Source organism: Vanellus vanellus (genome assembly GCF_965231255.1).
Source record: "Vanellus vanellus genome assembly, chromosome: 17".
Lineage (NCBI taxonomy): Eukaryota > Metazoa > Chordata > Aves > Charadriiformes > Charadriidae > Vanellus > Vanellus vanellus.
The window spans coordinates 1,264,690-1,281,841 of NC_138922.1; the positions used below are offsets into that span (position 1 = coordinate 1,264,690).

The 17,152-nt window shown below is 47.2% G+C and overlaps 1 protein-coding gene across 1 annotated transcript in view; it reads left to right on the forward strand.

Annotated features, from left to right (window-relative positions):
• The window catches only part of MAP2K4 (mitogen-activated protein kinase kinase 4), a gene marked incomplete at its 5' end in the record, with an annotated part of 101,947 nt that overhangs the window by 46,480 nt on the left and 38,315 nt on the right, over positions 1–17,152 (forward strand). The window contains one exon of the mRNA XM_082491955.1: positions 6,108–6,282. Coding sequence (XP_082348081.1) covers positions 6,108–6,282 — 175 coding nt within the window. The remainder of the gene's footprint in view (positions 1–6,107; positions 6,283–17,152) is intronic.

Here is a 17,152-nt window from a genome sequence, read left to right on the forward strand (position 1 = left end):
GCTAATTTCTTATGCTAAGCGCTCCATGGGTAGGTGACTAGCTGAGTATTGTGTTATACATTATTGTGTCATGTGCTAACAGCACCATGTTTTCCTGTCATTTTCACAACTTTTCCTGGCTGAAGTGATACACAAGCAACCCTGGGTAGTAATCACATTGTCCCGTTCAGTTTCAAAAGGAGAGAAGCGGACCTCATCCAGAAACTTTCCAGCAGGCTCCAGTAAGCTCAACTGTCTGTTAGCCATTGTCAAATATTTTCCATACCCGCAAAAATGGCATCTATTAAAGTAACGGAATTTGTCTCAGAAATAGTGTCATTCCATTGGGTGGTTTTTGTGTGATGATAATGATATTGCATCTCAGTATGATTTTGCAAATGATTTAAAGTGTACGTTCGGGTTCTTTTGTTGGTTCTTATGGATGTGCTCGTGTCTCTGTTCCCTGTTCTTCCTCGGGTAGCTGACCAGGGCTCAGGAGGCGTAATGTCTCAGAAAAAGAGTCAGCATTCTCAGAAGGGTTGTTTAAATTAATTAGCTCAGGTTTTTCTGGTATTACTCCAGCCTAAGTTTTGAATACCCAGCCGGGGGCGGGGGGGTTCAGCGAATGTGCTGCAGTCTGGCTCGTGTCCAAATCAAAACGAGTGTGAAATTAATGTGCTCAGTTAAATTCAAGTACGGGCTTCACCACGATGAATTGAGAGGTTTCCTCCATGTCAAGGGCAGGGTTAATCAAAATCCATTATAGCTCAGTAGTTTACCAGGGGAGCTTAATACAAAATATTGACATTTTAAAAGCCTCAGCCAAACCCCATTGAAGTCAGGGAGACTCTTTGCAGCCTTGAGCGTGTGCTGGGCTGAGTCTTGAGGGCTGTGGAAGGGGCTGTGCAATCTTCTTGTTAATGTCCTTATGTAAAGCTCTGGAGGAACATAGAAAGCCAGAGCAACGCTAGAGAGAACTTCTGCCGCTTGGTCATGGTGAAAGGGAGCAACTATACTTTTGCTTTTAGTCTCAGTTGCTAAGAGATGCAAAACCTAAACCATTCCCTTCCTTTGACACGATTTCTGTATCTCTTCTTCACCTCTAGGAGTCTGTTAGTAACTAAGCCTCAGGACAGCTTACATGGGTCAGAGCAAAACCAATTTAGTTCTGCCCCTCTTGAAACACTGCCATTGCCCATCAGCTTAGTGGAAGCAGAAATTTCATCTCGCAAAGATCTGAAAGATTTGTGAGAGCACCAACGTTTTCCATCCTCTATGGAAAAAAAAAAAAAAAAAAGGAACATTTCTTTTTGGAGACTTTCTCCAGTGAAATTTAAACTAAGGTTACTTTTTTATTAGTGTTAGTCTGAAAAGTGTTTTATAAGTAGTACAGACTTTGAGATAGAAGCATTATGACCTCTCAAGGCTATTTGAAAGACTCGGTAGAAACATGTTAGTCAAAGCCATAAGCCGTGTTTCGACTCCGAAGTTACGAACCCCGCACGGTGTCATTCAAACCCTGTGCTTTGCATGGAAGCTTGTTTGTTAGGATTTACATTTTAGCATTCCTGATTGACCTGCAGATCAGATCCAAAGTCCCATTGTGTCGAGCAGCTTTTACCAAACTAGTGGAGAAGTAGAATATATTCTCATTAATTGTAGTGTAAATAGGAGCCTTATTGAGAGACTTCCGAGAAGAATCCGGCACTAGGCAGGCTCAGTGAGGCATGGCTGGTTTGCTTGCATCTTTTTGACTCTGCAGATTTGTTTTATTCACGTCAACTGTAATGTTGAATACCTCAACTTTTGGGCTTCTTTGAGTCCTGGGGAACTCTTAATGAAGTAAACCAAAGAGGAGACAGGTAGCTACCTACAGCATCTTTCTGGCCTTGCTTTATGTCTGATAACTTTCAATTTTGCTTAAAAAATCCACCAACTTTTCTCTGCTTCTCCCCACAGTCCCTCTTTTTCATGCCAAGGAAATGCTTGTTTTAAAGGGTTTTGGTATCCCTGCAGTTCGGTGCTAACAGCAGGGCTCGGGGAACTAACACTGCCTGTCTGAGAGCTTCCCAATGTCTCCGTGGTTCTTCCCAGGAGGTTTTGTGCGCCTCTAGCCATGGCAGCCCTTCCCGCCCGGCTCTGGCTCGCCAAGCTCGCAGTGAGCAACCTCCCGTCCCCGATGCGCGTGACCCCGTCCTTGGCCCGGCTGCGGTGCCTGGCGCCAGCCGGCCGCCTGCCTCCTGCCAAGCTGGACCCACAAACGTTTTCATTTCTGACAAAGGACAACTGTTTGGAGGAGTTGTTGTCTTGCTTGGTGCTCCTAATCCCTGGAATAACTGCTGTGACAAGCATAGTAACCATCTGCAGTAAGACCGATACGTTGGTGCCTTTCGAGTGCAGCCATCCCAACCACTTCCTGAGCCTATCAACTTTTTTTTTTTTTTTTTTTTCCCTTTAAAACTTCTTAAAAGCAAGATGAGGAGTTGGAAGCTCAAGTAGTCCTGAACAAGTCAACAGGAGCTCTTGTCCCTCAGGCGTGTTTGAAAATCCTACTTTTAACTGCTTGAGGAGTGTCTCGTTCTCTGTAGCTATTTATTTTTTTTTAAAAAAATCCTACAGTAAGCCCCACAAGTCCTTGTTAGACATCCTGATCATTTGGAGACTATATGGCTCGTTTTTGCCCAATGTTCCCAGCCTTAGAGAGATTTGGATAGCACAGCTTAAAAACGAAATGGTAAGAGGAGGCATATGTCTGCCCACATCTGCGCAAACTCTAACGAGCACTAAACACAGGGACTGAAATTTGATCGGTTGCAGGAGCAGGGACTGGGCGTTAATTACTTTTCACCTTCATTAGCCACCGTTCTGTGTGGTTACCCTTCTATTTTCTGAAGCAAGCTGTTGTAGTATCCAGTGCAGTAGGATGTAGGGCAGGGTTTAGGCAGGCTTTTTTGTATTTTGGGGGCATGTCCACCCTGTGGATTAATGTCCTCGTGTATCTGCAGCAGTGCAAATCTAGTCATAGATGTACGGCATTGATTATTTATTTGCTCGTATTGCCTCACTCGGTTTTACATCAGAAAATTCCCATTTGATATCAATGCAGAGAGTCTATGTTCTACATTTGCATTTTTTGAGCTGCTTTCTTGGCATGGAATTCCCTTAGCATTTTGATTTCCACTGAAAAATTCCCGATATAAAGTGTAGTTTCTGGGTGCTAAAAGTAATCATTGTGTTCCAGTTACTGACTCTGAAGAAAGGCCATGCTGCTTAAAGGAAAACTGCATTGTTTGCATGTGACAAATTAGCTAAATGAGCAAAACCTATATTAAAGTGTCTGTCACTCTGTCAAACTTGTCATTTGGTTATTTGACCATTTCCCCGGGTGTTTCCAAAAAGATAAGCAGGAGCTGTGATTGCGATACAAGGCAGATGGCATAATAAATACATAATGGAAATTAAGCCAAGCTCCAACACGTGAGGTTTTGTGGGTGGTGAACGGTGATGGTACATCTCGATCCAAACTCCTGAAGCTCCGCTGCTCTGCACCAGAATCCAGCTGCCGCCGGCACTCGGTGCAGACCCGCGGAGGGGATATTTCCTCGCTCACATCTTCTTCCCGTCTGCTCAAACCACCCATCCTGCAGCTGCGGGAACAATGGCGCAGATCTGCTGTCACGCTACAGCTGGGGAGAAACAGGCTTCTTGTGTGACAAGGAAATAATGAATTCAGATTTGCTTTCTCTTCTGGTACAGGGTAAGAAAAGCAAGGTTTCCTGGGCAGAAAAACAGAGAGAGGGAAGAGCGGAGATGGGTTTAATTGCTTTGTTTGAATAAACCGAGTCAACATTGAAATTTTTGAACTCTATGAGAACTTCAATATGAAATACTGGTTTGAAACAGGAGACGGAAAGGGTTTGCTCAGAAAATCGAATCTCGCATTTCACCCTCCTCGTAACGCCTCTCTGCCTTTTTCTTCCTGCCTTTTTGAACAAAATTTAGCCCTCAATGGTTGTGCTTCTTCCTGCCCGCCAGCTGGCGGGGGGTCGGCAGGAAATGCCCGTGTGCTGGTGCCGCCTCGGCACGATGCTTGTCACCTACCTTCTTCCATCAAAAGAAGAACTGTTTTTATGGTACTGACAAAACAGGATGGTCGAGCGGTTAGATAGTAAGTGATTCATGCAGCTTCCAACATAAGCTGCCTGCAAAGACAGCTGGCAAGTCTGGAGGTCATGTTTCTTTTCTTTTCATTGTTTTCTTTTCTTTTTCTTTGGGTTTGTTTTTTTTTTTTTTTGGTCCTTTTACTGCCTTATTTTCATTCCTCGCTTTTTAGTAAGCAAATTCCATGGAGAACCCCACTCAGTGCAGTGTTTTATTATGCACAGAAACTCAAAGATACATAAATGGTGCTAACAAAGGGGTGCCACCTCTGCCTCCGTGGGCTGCTGTGTCCGTCACATCTGTAGCACTATCAGTAGGTTTCCCGGATTCCTCCGAAGGGCAGTGGAGGGGCACTGTAGGGAGTGGCAGATTAAAAATCTCAAGGTAGGCAGGTTAGAGAGTAGGAAAGACCGGGGCAGGCAGAGCGCAGCAAACGGTCAGAGGAGCTGTTCAGTGAGGCTCTTCGTGGAACGGGTCAAGGGTTCAGGACACGCAGCTGCTCAAAGCCCGGAAGGTGCTAAACCAAAGCATCGCAGAGAAGCTGGAGAGCAGCAGATGAAGCCATCTGAACCATAGCTGCTCCAGTCAATTGACCTTTGGACCTGACCTCATTGCCCTCACAAAACCTGGGTTCCAAATAAAACCCGGTGGAGGTCATGGTTGGGTCTTACCATTGCGTCCAACAGGGTAGTGTTTGCAGCTGCTGGTTGACAGATGGTTGCGTTTATCAGCGTGGAATTGGCCATAACGCGTTTGTTCCTCTGGCTGATAAACTCGATCAGCTTTATGTGTTTGGTCGGGTAGCTCACGTGTGTTCTGCTCATGTGGCTGGTCCCTAGACAAGCAAGCGGTGGCTTGATCAAATGCCCAAGAGAAGCGATCAGAGTCCAAGGGATGAGTTTGGCAGAATCTCCCTTGTACACCAGGTGGGCAGAAGTAGCCGTGTGCTTTAATATCTGTGCGAGATCGGTGTGCCCTGCAGTGGGAACTGTCGTTAATGCTGTTAATGCTACTTGAAAGTGGGAAACTCAGGCTTTCAGCTTACTTTATGATCCAAGAAGGGCGAATCAGCTAATTAATTAAAAACTGAAAATTTGCATGGTATTTTAAGACAAAAAGTGTTGAAAATACTTGTGCATTTCCTACTAACTCAGGAATAGCATTGCCGCATTTGAACGAGTAATTGTGGGCACCGTAAAAGAACCATTGAACTCTTCTTCTGCTCCTTACCTGGACAAATCTGGTGGCTTCAGTAGGAGCAGTGTTTGCCCCAGAACATTAATCTAGGTGTTTGGTAAAGACACACTCGAACAGTCAGTTTGTGTTTTCATATGTCACAAACAACTTGTCTTGTTTTTTTATGAATACGAATTATTGGCTCTTTATTTGTTTTTGAACAAATTAAATGATTACTAAAAATGTTTTTTTGTTCTTTAAATTAATTGCAGTTTTCCATTAAGAGCAAACTCTTTCTAAAGTCCCCTTGATTCACACAGAAGATCTTGCCCGTGTTGCATAGAAACGCAACTAGAAGGGAGACAGTTGGTGGGACCGTGGTGGTGTAGAGCAGCAGAAGCTTTGGGGAGACGGGGCTGGGGAGTGCGCTTTGGACTCTCGGTTCTGCATGTTACCGGATCCTGCTTGAAGCCTGATGTGTTTTATGCAAAATAGAAAGAACTGTGTAAATGAGTGATTAGAATGACTCTACTATATGAGACACGTTGAATTTTACGCCGCAGCTGGAGAAACTTATCCTTGATTGAAGCTGTGGGCAACTGTATGTCATTTTTGATTTAACATTTTCCCTCACCCCTGCACCCCCCACCCCAACCAAAATCCTTTGTGGAGTTAGATTGTTGCTGTAGCCTTTGTGAACCCCTCTCTTCTAATGTTTAATCAAGTGCTGAAAAGAGAAATTTACAGACTATTTAAAATGTGGAAAAATTGCTTCCCAATATTTTTGACAGAGAGAGACTGAGAACACACAGCATTGAATCATCAGGAAAATTGAAGATTTCCCCTGAACAACATTGGGATTTTACAGCAGAGGACTTGAAAGACCTTGGAGAAATTGGACGAGGCGCTTATGGTTCTGTCAACAAAATGGTCCACAAACCAAGTGGGCAAATTATGGCAGTTAAAGTAGGTGATGCCCATACTTACATTTGTATTTCAGTCCATTAGGGATGAAATGTGATGGAGAATTAATGTTCTTCCATCTAGCACCCATCTACTGCTCTTTTCTATTTATTTCCAGTGTAAAGCCTGCCATTTGCTGAAAATGCATTGTATAATGGGCATATTGTCAAGTGATTTGTGAAGCTCTCATAATTGCTTGTTCCCTTTTGCAAATGCCTATCAGGAACCTACTGTTTTGAGGGGATCACATGTCTCTGGAGACCGATAATGGGGCATGGGCCTTTCACCTCTGGGTCACTGGTTCAGAAACAGCCTAGGTTGGTGGTAGGCACACGTTAGCATCTAATAGCTTCTTGGTGTCTTTTGTGAAATAAGGTAGTGACTTAAAATTTGCTTTTTATGGAAGCATGTGCCATGGTGTAGCCTCACCAGGAGAAGCTGGAATGGAGTGGACGTCTAGGGAGTGTTTTGCTCTTGCTGATGTATGATGGAGTGACATTGGTTTGTGCTTACCATGCTGGACCTGCTCTGGAGATGGAGAGCATAGCGGTTTTCTGGACTCTCTATTTTCTAGCTTATGCTACCCAAAAAAGTCACTTTAAAACCAGAAACAACATGCGACCTCATTTCCCAGCTGGGTGTTACGGGGTAATCCTTGTCTTGCCGCAGCAGTGCTGCTCACTGGGCATCTTTGAGGAGCTGCGTGTCCATCGTGCTGGGTGAGGTGGGCAGCACCCATTCTCTCTCTCTCTTGTCCTTTTCTTTGCTTGCTGCTGGCTGGTAGCTAATGGCATCAATCTTTTCACTCCGTTGATGATATCAGCTGTAAGTGCTCCCATGGCTCCCGTGGAAGGGTAGAAGTGAGCTATGTAGGAGTGTGTGTTGCTCTTATTTCCAGCTCTCTCTGTCTTCTTTGGAATATTCCCTGATCTGATCTGGAAACGTTCACTCCTGCTGGTCTCACATGCCAGGTAGACATGTCTCAGCCCCAGCTCGAGCTGCTGTGAATATAATTCATACTTGTCTCTAGTGTGTCAGGTTACTGGAGTAACCACCATCCTTTGATTTTTCTCCAGTAAATATTGACCTCTTCTCAACAGTGGGATCACTGGGAAGGTCTCGGAGTGTTTTGGATCACCATGCAGTGGTGTTTCAACCTGTTCTTGAATCCCTAAAAGTCTCCAGTGTAGCTAGAGACAGCCTGTAGCTGAAGACTTGATTCTCTTAGTTGCCTTTGGTGGAACTTGTAGATGGAGTTTGCAGATGACAGGTTGAAAACCGCTGATGTAGTGAAATGATGCCTGGGCACCCCCAGCCTCACAAACCCAGGGCGTGTGACCTGGGTGACTATAATTTTGCTCCTATAATCGTGACAGCCATGGGTAAGAGAAAGGCATACCTATAGCGGAGTGGCTTTGTTATCCGAAGCTCTGCAGCGGGTACAGCTGGGCTGAGAAGAGCGCTTTGTTGGATTAGCTAATGTCATCGAGAAGGAGACGCGTCTGCTGGCACAGAAATTCTGTTGTCCCAGACTGTGTTTGCACAAGGGGTGTTCAGCATCGTAGGGTAATCTCGTCAGCGTCGAGGGTCTGTAATGCAGGTACAGCTCCCATCTGAGAGGCAGAAGGCACCAGTGCTGTGCTCTTGAAGCACAGAGCTGGAGATGACATTGCACAGCACGTTGAGCTGGCTTTCCCAAGGGAAGAGAGGCGGTCTGAGCCCCAGAGGGGTGGTGGCTTTGGGGGGCTTACTTTTAAACAAATAAAAACTGATGGTTTACAGTGTCTAAACTTTGAAACGCCAAAGTTATGGGCTGGGATGGTGCCACCTTCTTTTCTCTGAACCCATTCCCCTTGGGCAGGCATGGCTAGGTCTGCAGGAGAAGGAAGGTTGGAGGGTCTGGGCAATCACATCATTTCTGAAATGTTAGTGGCAAGGGGCTGTTTGTCCCAGTGGGGATAAAACATGAAATTGAGCAAAGGAAGACCTGTAAGTGGAACAGTAAGTGAGGTCTCCAAGGCAAGCAGTAGCTATGGATGGTGGAGTTACTTGAGATGAGGTTTCAGGATGGGGCTGAGCTTGCATTAGTGACTCGTTCATCCCAAACTGCTCAGCCTTTTCTTTCACAGATTGCTGCTGTTTTGGGGGCAGCTGAGGTTGTGCATTAATCTCCCTGCTCCTGCTCTGTCTGGGCCCTCTGGGCTGTCCATGCTTGGGGCTGTCCACCTCCTGCTCTCTCTGTCTCCTTCAAGCCTGTGGTGTCCTGCCAGCTTGTGGAGCTGTTGCCTTCTTAAACCCCAGCTCCCCACTTGCATTCAGGGAAACCAGCTGCTCTCCAGCGTCTCTCTTTGCTCTACAGGCAGGAATCATAGAATCGCAGAATGGTTTAGGTTGGAAAGGACCTTGAAGATCATTGCGTTCCAACCCCCCTGCCATATGCAGGGACACCTCTCACTAGACCAGGTTGCCCAAGGCCACATCCAGCCTGGCCTTGAACACCTCCAGGGATGGAGCCTCAACAACCTCTCTGGGGAACCTGTTCCAGTGCCTCACCACCCTCAAAGTGAAAAACTTCTTCCTAATGTTCAATCTGAACCTGCCCTCTTCTAGTTTAAAGCCATTCCCCCTCATCCTATCGCTACATGCCCCAGTAAAAAGTCCTTCCCCAGCTCTCCTGTAGGCCCCCTTTATGTACTGGAAGGCTGCAATAAGATCTCCCCGGAGCCTTCTTTTCTCCAGGCTGAACAGTCCCAACTCTTTCAGCCTCTCCTCGTAGGAGAGGTGCTCCAGCCCTCGGATCGTCCTCATGGCTCTCCTCTGGACATGCTCCAGCAGGCCCATGTCCTTCTTATGTTGGGGAGTCCAGAGCTGGATGCAATACTCCAGGTGGGGTTTCACGAGAGTGGAGCAGAGGGGCAGAATCCCCTCCTTTGACCTGCTGGCCACACTTCTTTTGATGCAGCCCAGGTTACGGTTGGCCTTCTGGGCTGCAATCGCGCACTGCTGGCTCATGTTGAGCTTCTCGTCAATCAGCACCCCCAGGTCCTTCTCCTTAGGGCTGCTCTCCAGCCATTCACTGCTGAGCCTCTATTTGTGTTTGGGATTGCCCCGACCCAGATGTAGGACCTTGCACTTGGCTTTGTTGAACTGCATGAGGTTGGCTTGGGCCCACCTCTCCAGCCTGTCCAGGTCCCTCTGGATGGCATCCTTCCCCTCCAGTGTGTCTACCTCGCCAAACAGCTTGGTGTCATTGGCAAACTTAACTTGTTTTCTTCTCCTTCAGCATAATGCCCTTCTGTAAGAGAAGATTAAGAAGGTTTAGAAGAGGGATGGTGGTTTGAGAAGAAAATGTATCAGTCTAGTGATTTGAGGTCTTGGCTCTGACGTTAATGGCACCTGCTTGCAGCTCCGTGGTGTGACACCGTGCTGTGTGCAGGGTGACATAAGGAGCGCTGCCCTGCAACTAGCGGGATTGCAAAGCCAGTGTCTGTGGTTATTTGGTGGTGCTGCTGTCCCTCTCCGTGCTTCCCCAAGAGCAACATCACTGGAGCAGGCACATCAGCCTTGGAAGGACGTTCAGCAGTAGGCAGTAGCTTTATGGAGGTCACAAGCCAGAAGTTGTTGGCTCTTCTGTATTGATGAGTGAAACACAGAGATGGCTACAGAAGCTGCTAATTAGATGCAGAGAAAATTGGTACAGGGACCTCCCACAGCTGCTCCTCGGTCCTTCAGCGCTACCCAAATTTCCACTGCCCCTGCTGCAAATTCCCAGTGCAGTCAGGCGTCTTCCTACCCCACTTCTGGAAGGACCAAGTCCTGTTTGCAGTGACCATGACCGGGCTGCATCCCTTGTGGCTCGTCTCGCCCTTCTGCCGTGGGCAGATTCAAATCCACCTTGTTCTACAAGTGTGCTGCAGTTACCTTGTTAAAGAGCAGGTGAAACGTTGCTCTTTCCCCAGTGCTGGAATCTTCTTCTGGCTTATCCCAGCTCCTGCTGGTGCCTCTGGGCGCTCGTCCTGCTCACCTCTCAGCCTGCACAGATGCGGCTGCCGCAGCCTACCCTCAAATCCTGTTTCCACCTCCTTCCTCTGGCGTTTTCAAGCCTGTCACTTGAAGCGTGGTTTAGCTTCGCCATCCGCTTTCTCCCCGCTGGGTGCATGTGGTCCCAGTGCCGCAGAGCGCGCCGGCTCCTGCTGCCCCCGGGAGCTCCCCGAGCACGGCCCTTTGGCTACGCTTCCTGCCCGCCCTCCTTACCGCTGCCGCAAAATAATCCCCGAGGGCTGCACTGTCACTGAAATAAATTGAGATCTGCTGGCGCGGGCACAATTTTCTTATCATTTTTCCGTTTTACGCATTTTGGCCTCATCAGCCATCGTCCTGGCGGATGGAATCCCGGCACCTTCAGCGCGGGTGTCCAGTTGCTCGCACGGGCAGGGCTGCCGGGCCCCTGGCTGGGTCAGAAAGCTTTCCTCTGTGCTCCAGCGGCAGAGGAGGAAAATGAGCCTGAAGGAGAAAAATGAGCCTCATCATCCTGTCACTGGCGTGAAACCACTGCAGCAAAGCTTTGGCTGGCGGAGCGTTGCTGGGGAGAGGCTGGGATGATGAGCTCTTGTCCCCAGTCCTGCTCCTCCCTCTCCTTCAGCCTTCATTCTTCTGTGCCTCTATGAATTTAAATAACAAAAAGACATGAGGGGCTGCAGGAGCAGGATCCTCACGCCTGCGAGGCTGACGGCTGCAGCAGGTTGGTTTCGGAGGCAGGCAGTTGTAGCCTTTGGTGTGATGCTTTTGCATCCCTTACCCTTTCTGCCATAGACAGCTCTTCCTAGAGAAGTGAGGAAGGGGGAGAAAGGATAAAGGAAAGAGGACTCCAGCTCAGAGGTTTTGTATTCAAATTTTTCTATTTTTCCCCCCGGAAAACATTGCATTATGTTTTCCAAATCTTAATGAAAGACAATCCTCTTGTTCATTTGGTCCCTTCCTCTCTCAGATCTTCCTAGAGATGCATAGTCCCCGTTTGCTCTGGGTCAGCTGGTATCGTGGTCTTCCTCTCACTGAAAACCCCCCTATTCATTTTCATGAGAGTTTATTGGCATAAGAGGCCAAGACTCTTCCAGGTGGGAAAGAGAACAGCCCAATTTTCTCCAGTGGCAGCTCTGTCTGTGCAAATTCACAACTGCAAGGCCAGTTTGTACATTACGTCATCACCTCCGTAGCAGGTTTCTCTTCTGGACTCCTCGTTTTCCTTGAAGAAGACCCTGCCCTGGCTGCATTTGCCTGCAGCACCAGCACCAGCTCTCTACAATATTGCCAGGTCCGGCTTCCACTTCCACCCAGAGTCCTTTGACTTTGCTTCTGGTTTCTTGTTTTCTCTTTAGTCTGTTTTTGCCCGGTCTGTGGCATTTCATAATCTCCCGGGCTTCTTCGCTCCCTTCTCAGGATCTGCTCCGCTGCCATCACTCCGGGCTTTATCACGGAGGCTTCACCCCCTTTTGCTTTACTCTCCAGCATCTCCACCTGGTGGTGTCCTGCAGTTGGTTGTGCATCTTGTTTCCTGAGAGCACCACAAACTCAAGGAACAGAACTGTCTTGGGCCCATCAGAGGAACCGTAGAGAAGCCCCATTTTACTTGGGTGAAATGGTTTGCTTGGGAAGCTCACCCAGCACCTGGGGGGTTTCATTCTGTCCCGAGGTTTCTGTCTGGCACTAGTGATAGTTCACACAAAAAAAAGTGCTTTACAAGATCTTTGGCATATTTCATTTTTCCAAACTGGTATCAAAATACATTAATGAAAAAAAGTCCAAACTGGAACGAAAGCCGGGGGGTGTTCTCCCTGTTGGAGCAGGATGCTCTGCTTTTTACTTAAAACAGTGTGTACAGTACCTGGTGTGGGTTTTATTAGCCAGGGTGCTTAAAAAGGCCTCTCGAAGGCTCAGAAATTTTCTTGTTTGAAAAGTTCACAAGATAAATAAGCGAACATTTAAAATAGCCAACCTTTAATCTGTTAGGTGGCGCCTGTGCGGGTCAGGAGCCCGAGCACGGGGATGCCCTGAGCCCTCCTCTACTGCTCCGCTCCCCTTCAGCCCCACAGCAGGGAGCGCCTCCGACCTTTGGGCTTCAGCATTAGCAGCTTCTGCCAGTTTCTTTTCAACCACTGCAACTGGCTGAGAAATACACCGTCAAGAGACGGGTAGAGTGGTTTGTGCTTTGGTTGACCTGCCAAGCTTCTTGTCGTGGCCCCGTGGAAACATCTTGCATCTCTTTTGAATCAAATTGTTTTTCTGTCAGAAATAGTTACACCAAGGAGAGTAAGCCAGCTGGGGAGAGGGCATTTTTGTCCGTGATCCTTGTGTTCAGTTTTTCCCCCACCCCAAAAGATACAGTGATTTTCAGCCATACACCAGAATTTTCTGTATCTTCCAGTATCTATTATACAAATCAGCCCAGCAGATTTAGCCCCGCTCTGCAATATTGCCTAGGCTAGTCGCCAGTTCCAACTAATGTCCTCAGATATTGTTGCTGGTTTCTTGTTCTCTCTTTAGTCTAGCAGCAGTTTTGACCAGCCTACAGGTGGTCTTCCACTTCTTCTACTCTAATCTTGGATTAAGAAAATCAGAAGCAATTTCAAGATCAGTTGGGAGTTGGGTAGTTGGAGAAGCTGGCCAAGGCACTCTTAAGAAGATACATAAAATAAGCCCATGAGGTATCCATAGAAGATCCCTGTTCTTCCCGGAGGAGCCAGTAAGCTGTAGAGCTATTTCTGGTTCAGAGCACAGTGCCTCTTTCACATCATTTTGCCTTGTAGTCAGTGCTTACTCTCTCATCTGTTTTAAACAGATGTTTATGTCTTTGGCTTTCACAGATTTTCTCTGATGGCAGCCTCACAGCTGAAACAGGCTGCTAAGGATCAGATATCCCCGAGAGCAGAAATTAAACATCTATTTATACCTCCATAATCTCTCCATCCTTACCTGGCTGCCTGATAGCCCACAAAAGCCCACCAAAACGACACGTTAGCGCATTAAGCTCAGTCAAGGGGCAAATCTCTCTGTCCTTCCGATTACCCGTATGACTTCTGAAGAGAAGCCTTGGGACGTTTTGCAAGTTGGCTTTCTCGCAAATCATCGTTTCCATTCTTCGTGCAATTAGGTACCCTCTCCCAAATTGACTCCTTGTGGTTTATCGAGCAGAGTTTTCTGTTTCACTCATCCGTTTGGGTAGCTGGCTGGGAGTTGGGGAGCCCGGTACTCCAAGCCCTGCTGGTAGTGCTGGTAGTACACTGGGAGAGGGGTGAATGAGTAAGGGCTAAAAGGAAATGCTGAGAGAGAGCGAGAGCCCTACTGTAAGAGATGGGAAACTAGCTGTGATCAGTGGAAGACCCGACATCCTTCTGCCAGCGGTAAATGTGTTTCAGATGGGTACAGATGGGTAGATAAATATCCTCGTCCTCAGCAGCAAGTGGGCAAACCCCCTTCTTCTTGCTGGTTTGGTGTCCTCAGTCCTTGGCATCACCTGGGAGCACCAGCCCTCCGGTGACACCACCAAGCCCTGCTGTGCTGCGCCTTCTGCTGAGGACACAACGTGAGCCCTGTACGCAGGACAGCACTGTGTTGTCTCGCAACTGGGAGTTGGTTTTCGGTTTGGTGTTTATAGCTTCTTTTTTTTTTTTTTTTTTTTCCTTTTTCTTTTCTTTCCTTTTCTTTTTTTAACTGGTCGCTACCCACTGCACCTACATCTTTCCATGTGCATATTGGGGCTTGGTGATGGCTCGTCTGGTTTCTGGGATCTGTCTGGTTTTAGGTTTGAGAGTGGTCCAGTCCACAGCATAACTTACCCTTTTGCTGTTGATGCTGCCCAGGGCATAGCTTTCGGAGCTTCTGTTCCTGAGATCAGAAGGCTTTGTCCTAACCTGTGCTTGTATTAAAAGGGCTGGAGAATTTTCTCCTGGAGGATTTGATGCAGTTCAGAGTTGAGACCAACAAGGAACCGTTAAAAAAGAGGCTTTCCATAACCCTCTACTACAAAACCCACTTTTTCCATGTGAGGGTTGTTTGGCCGTGTCAGGGACTGCTTGCAGTAGAGCGACCAGGCTGAGAGGTGTAAACCTGAAGCTGTCAGACCTGTCTACTCCTGTCTTAAACAGTGTCTTCAGGCTGTTGCCTCACCTTGTGTCTTCCTTCCCTGCCATCTCCCATGTTCTTGAGGGAGTCTGTCTGGGGTGGCTGCTGCAGTGTCTTGCGCTCTGCCTTGGAGTTAGGTAGCAGATCGTCATTGTGGCTCGTGTGCTATGTGGGTGGTGGCTGCTGTTGACTTCAGCCACCTTTTGTTGTTTCTTCCTTGTTTCACTGGTGAATGCGTGTTCCTTGGCTGGTGAGTGGGGACCGCTGGCCTGCAGCAGACTCCCTGGTGCACTCCAGCTAAACAAAGCCATCTTTTCCAGCCTGGGCTGACCCCAGCTCAGCGCTCTGCTGCATGCTGTTCCTGGTAGTTTTCCCCTTCTCTTGCATTTGCTAATCTCCACTCTCCAGCACTCTTGTATGAGACCTCCCAGTCTTGCATCATGTCCTTCCCCTCACTCCCTGAAGCAGTGTTTGTTGGGGAGTCCATGGTGGCTTCTTAAGGTGGCCTTTGGCACCTGTGGCTGCCTGGATGCCCTGCCCTATAGCCCATCCACTGTCCATCCTCTGGGTTCTCTGCCTGCCCTTTCTTTTTCTCCCTGGGGAGATTGTCTTTGGGAAAAGGAGGAATCCTTGGGTTCGGTGTAGTTGCTGTTAAAATCGCCTCCTCCGTACGACGTATATTTCACATGTTTTCCAGAGCTGGAGAAGTAACAGCAGAGAAGGAAATATCAGAGGTAGGAGGAGATGCTTTCAGGGGAAGTTGTGGAGTTTGAGGAGCACGGTGGGGGGGTGGCTGTGACAGCATTGTGCAGATGCAAAGGGAATGCAGAGGGGGGCTGGGGAGACTCCTGAATGACCAGGAAAGAGGCTTTTTTGGAGGCAGATACGGAGTTGGCACAGATGGGAAGTGTGAGTTACAATATGAAGAAAAGCTCCTTTTGGTATTGCTTCTCACCAAAGAGGTGAGCTTTTCAGAGGAATGGGCAGCATCTCAGTGAGAGACAAAACTATTCTTCGTAGGTCCCACTGTGGTGGCTTTGGCATCTATCGTCTTCTGTCGAGGTCAGGGCAATGCCACAGTGCTGATGGTGTCCCACCTAGAAGGAGACATTCAATCTGCTCAGCCTTTGATATCTCAGCAGGGGGTTGTAGAGCTTTATATGGAGTAGCCACAAGAGAAAGAAATAATCAAGCTCCTCAGGCTTTCTTCAGTGTCGTGTCTGAACTTCTGTGAAACAGACTTGAACCAGTGACCTAGAGGTGAAGCTTTTATTTTCATTACTAGTCCCTTGAGCCATCTTCTTGCTCTGTTTGTGACCACAAAGTCCCACCCGCTCAGTGGCATCGCAGGGTGTGGGGTGTTGCAGATTGTGGGCGTGCTGGGCAAGTCTCTTGCCAGTTTGCCCAAGTACTCTAGAATTGGCTGGGAGGGAAAAGGGCAGTACGAACATGACAATTACTGGTCTAGGCCAAACTAGAGCTGCTAGAACGTTAAGAACGAGTGGTGAAATACCCAAATATCAGGAGACACCAAAGGTAAGGAAAATTAATAGTGTCGATACTGTCCTCATTTTGTGTGGGTCATTACGAAATAGTCTTAAGGTGCATAATCGTGCACTGTTTCTGAGGTGGTGTTACACGAATGGCTAACCTTCCAAGTACCTTCGTATACTTAGCCTTGTGCTTGCTGATGTGGGCGGTCTTGATGCCACCAGCTCACAGGGCAGTAGTGTCAGTGGGAGTTGGCGCTGGTATCTTGCAGATTTTTCCCACAACCTTGAATAATTTTTCTTTCTTGGGTAGCCGAGTAGTTTTTTCTCCCCAAGAAGGGTCCAGGCTATTTCTGTTGCTTCGGACTTCTTGCCAGATATTTTTTTCTTGTTTTTTTTTTTTTTTAATGATTTTTCAATGTGAGTCGCACCTTCAGGATCACAATTTTCCTCACCTGTGATTCAGGGGATGCATTAATTAGTGCGAGATGTTAAATATGTCAGTAAAAGCACATGAAAAACTGTGGATGGTCTCCTCCATCCTTCATTTAACAAGCTTCATGTTTGAACGTGTACAGTTTTCTGTTTTCAAACTCGTATTGTTCTTTCAAGCCCAAATGAGACTTTTCTTTGTTTATACTGTATATATAGTGTGTGTATACATATATATCTCTCTATATACACATAGTATATATTTTTTATATATATATATATATAAAATCTTTTATATAGTGTCAATGTTCCCTAGGCCAGTACTAGGTAAAGAATTGTTAGTTTTCCGAGAAGAGCTCACGGGACTGTTGCCCACCATTAGCACTACCAGAGCAATGTGTTCCCTCGGTTCTGTGTTGGTCCCTTTTCACCATGCCAGCTGTGGTGGAGGCATGGTGGAAGGAGCCTTTTTGTCTTCTGTGCTTGTCGTAGACATTTTAAACATAATGTTCCTTGGTTAAGTTTCAGAACAGCCTTTGAGCCCCATCCAACACGGCCAAGAACTGTGTGGGTATTTGTTTTGAAATGAAAACCTGAATATGTTGTTTTGCCGTAGTAGTTTTCAATGAAATCCCCCCTCTTTAATTTCATTCTGACATTTCATCTGAAAGTGTTGATGCTCATGAGAGGACTGGGGATTTGAGAGTCTGAATTAAATGGCTTTAGGGGTTTGGAGTTATATTTCTTATTTGAGAGCACAGCTTAATTCTCTCGAGTGTGTTTGAGCATGCCTTGGGGGTTGCCTGTGCAGCCTTGGGTTTGGGGTCCCTGGC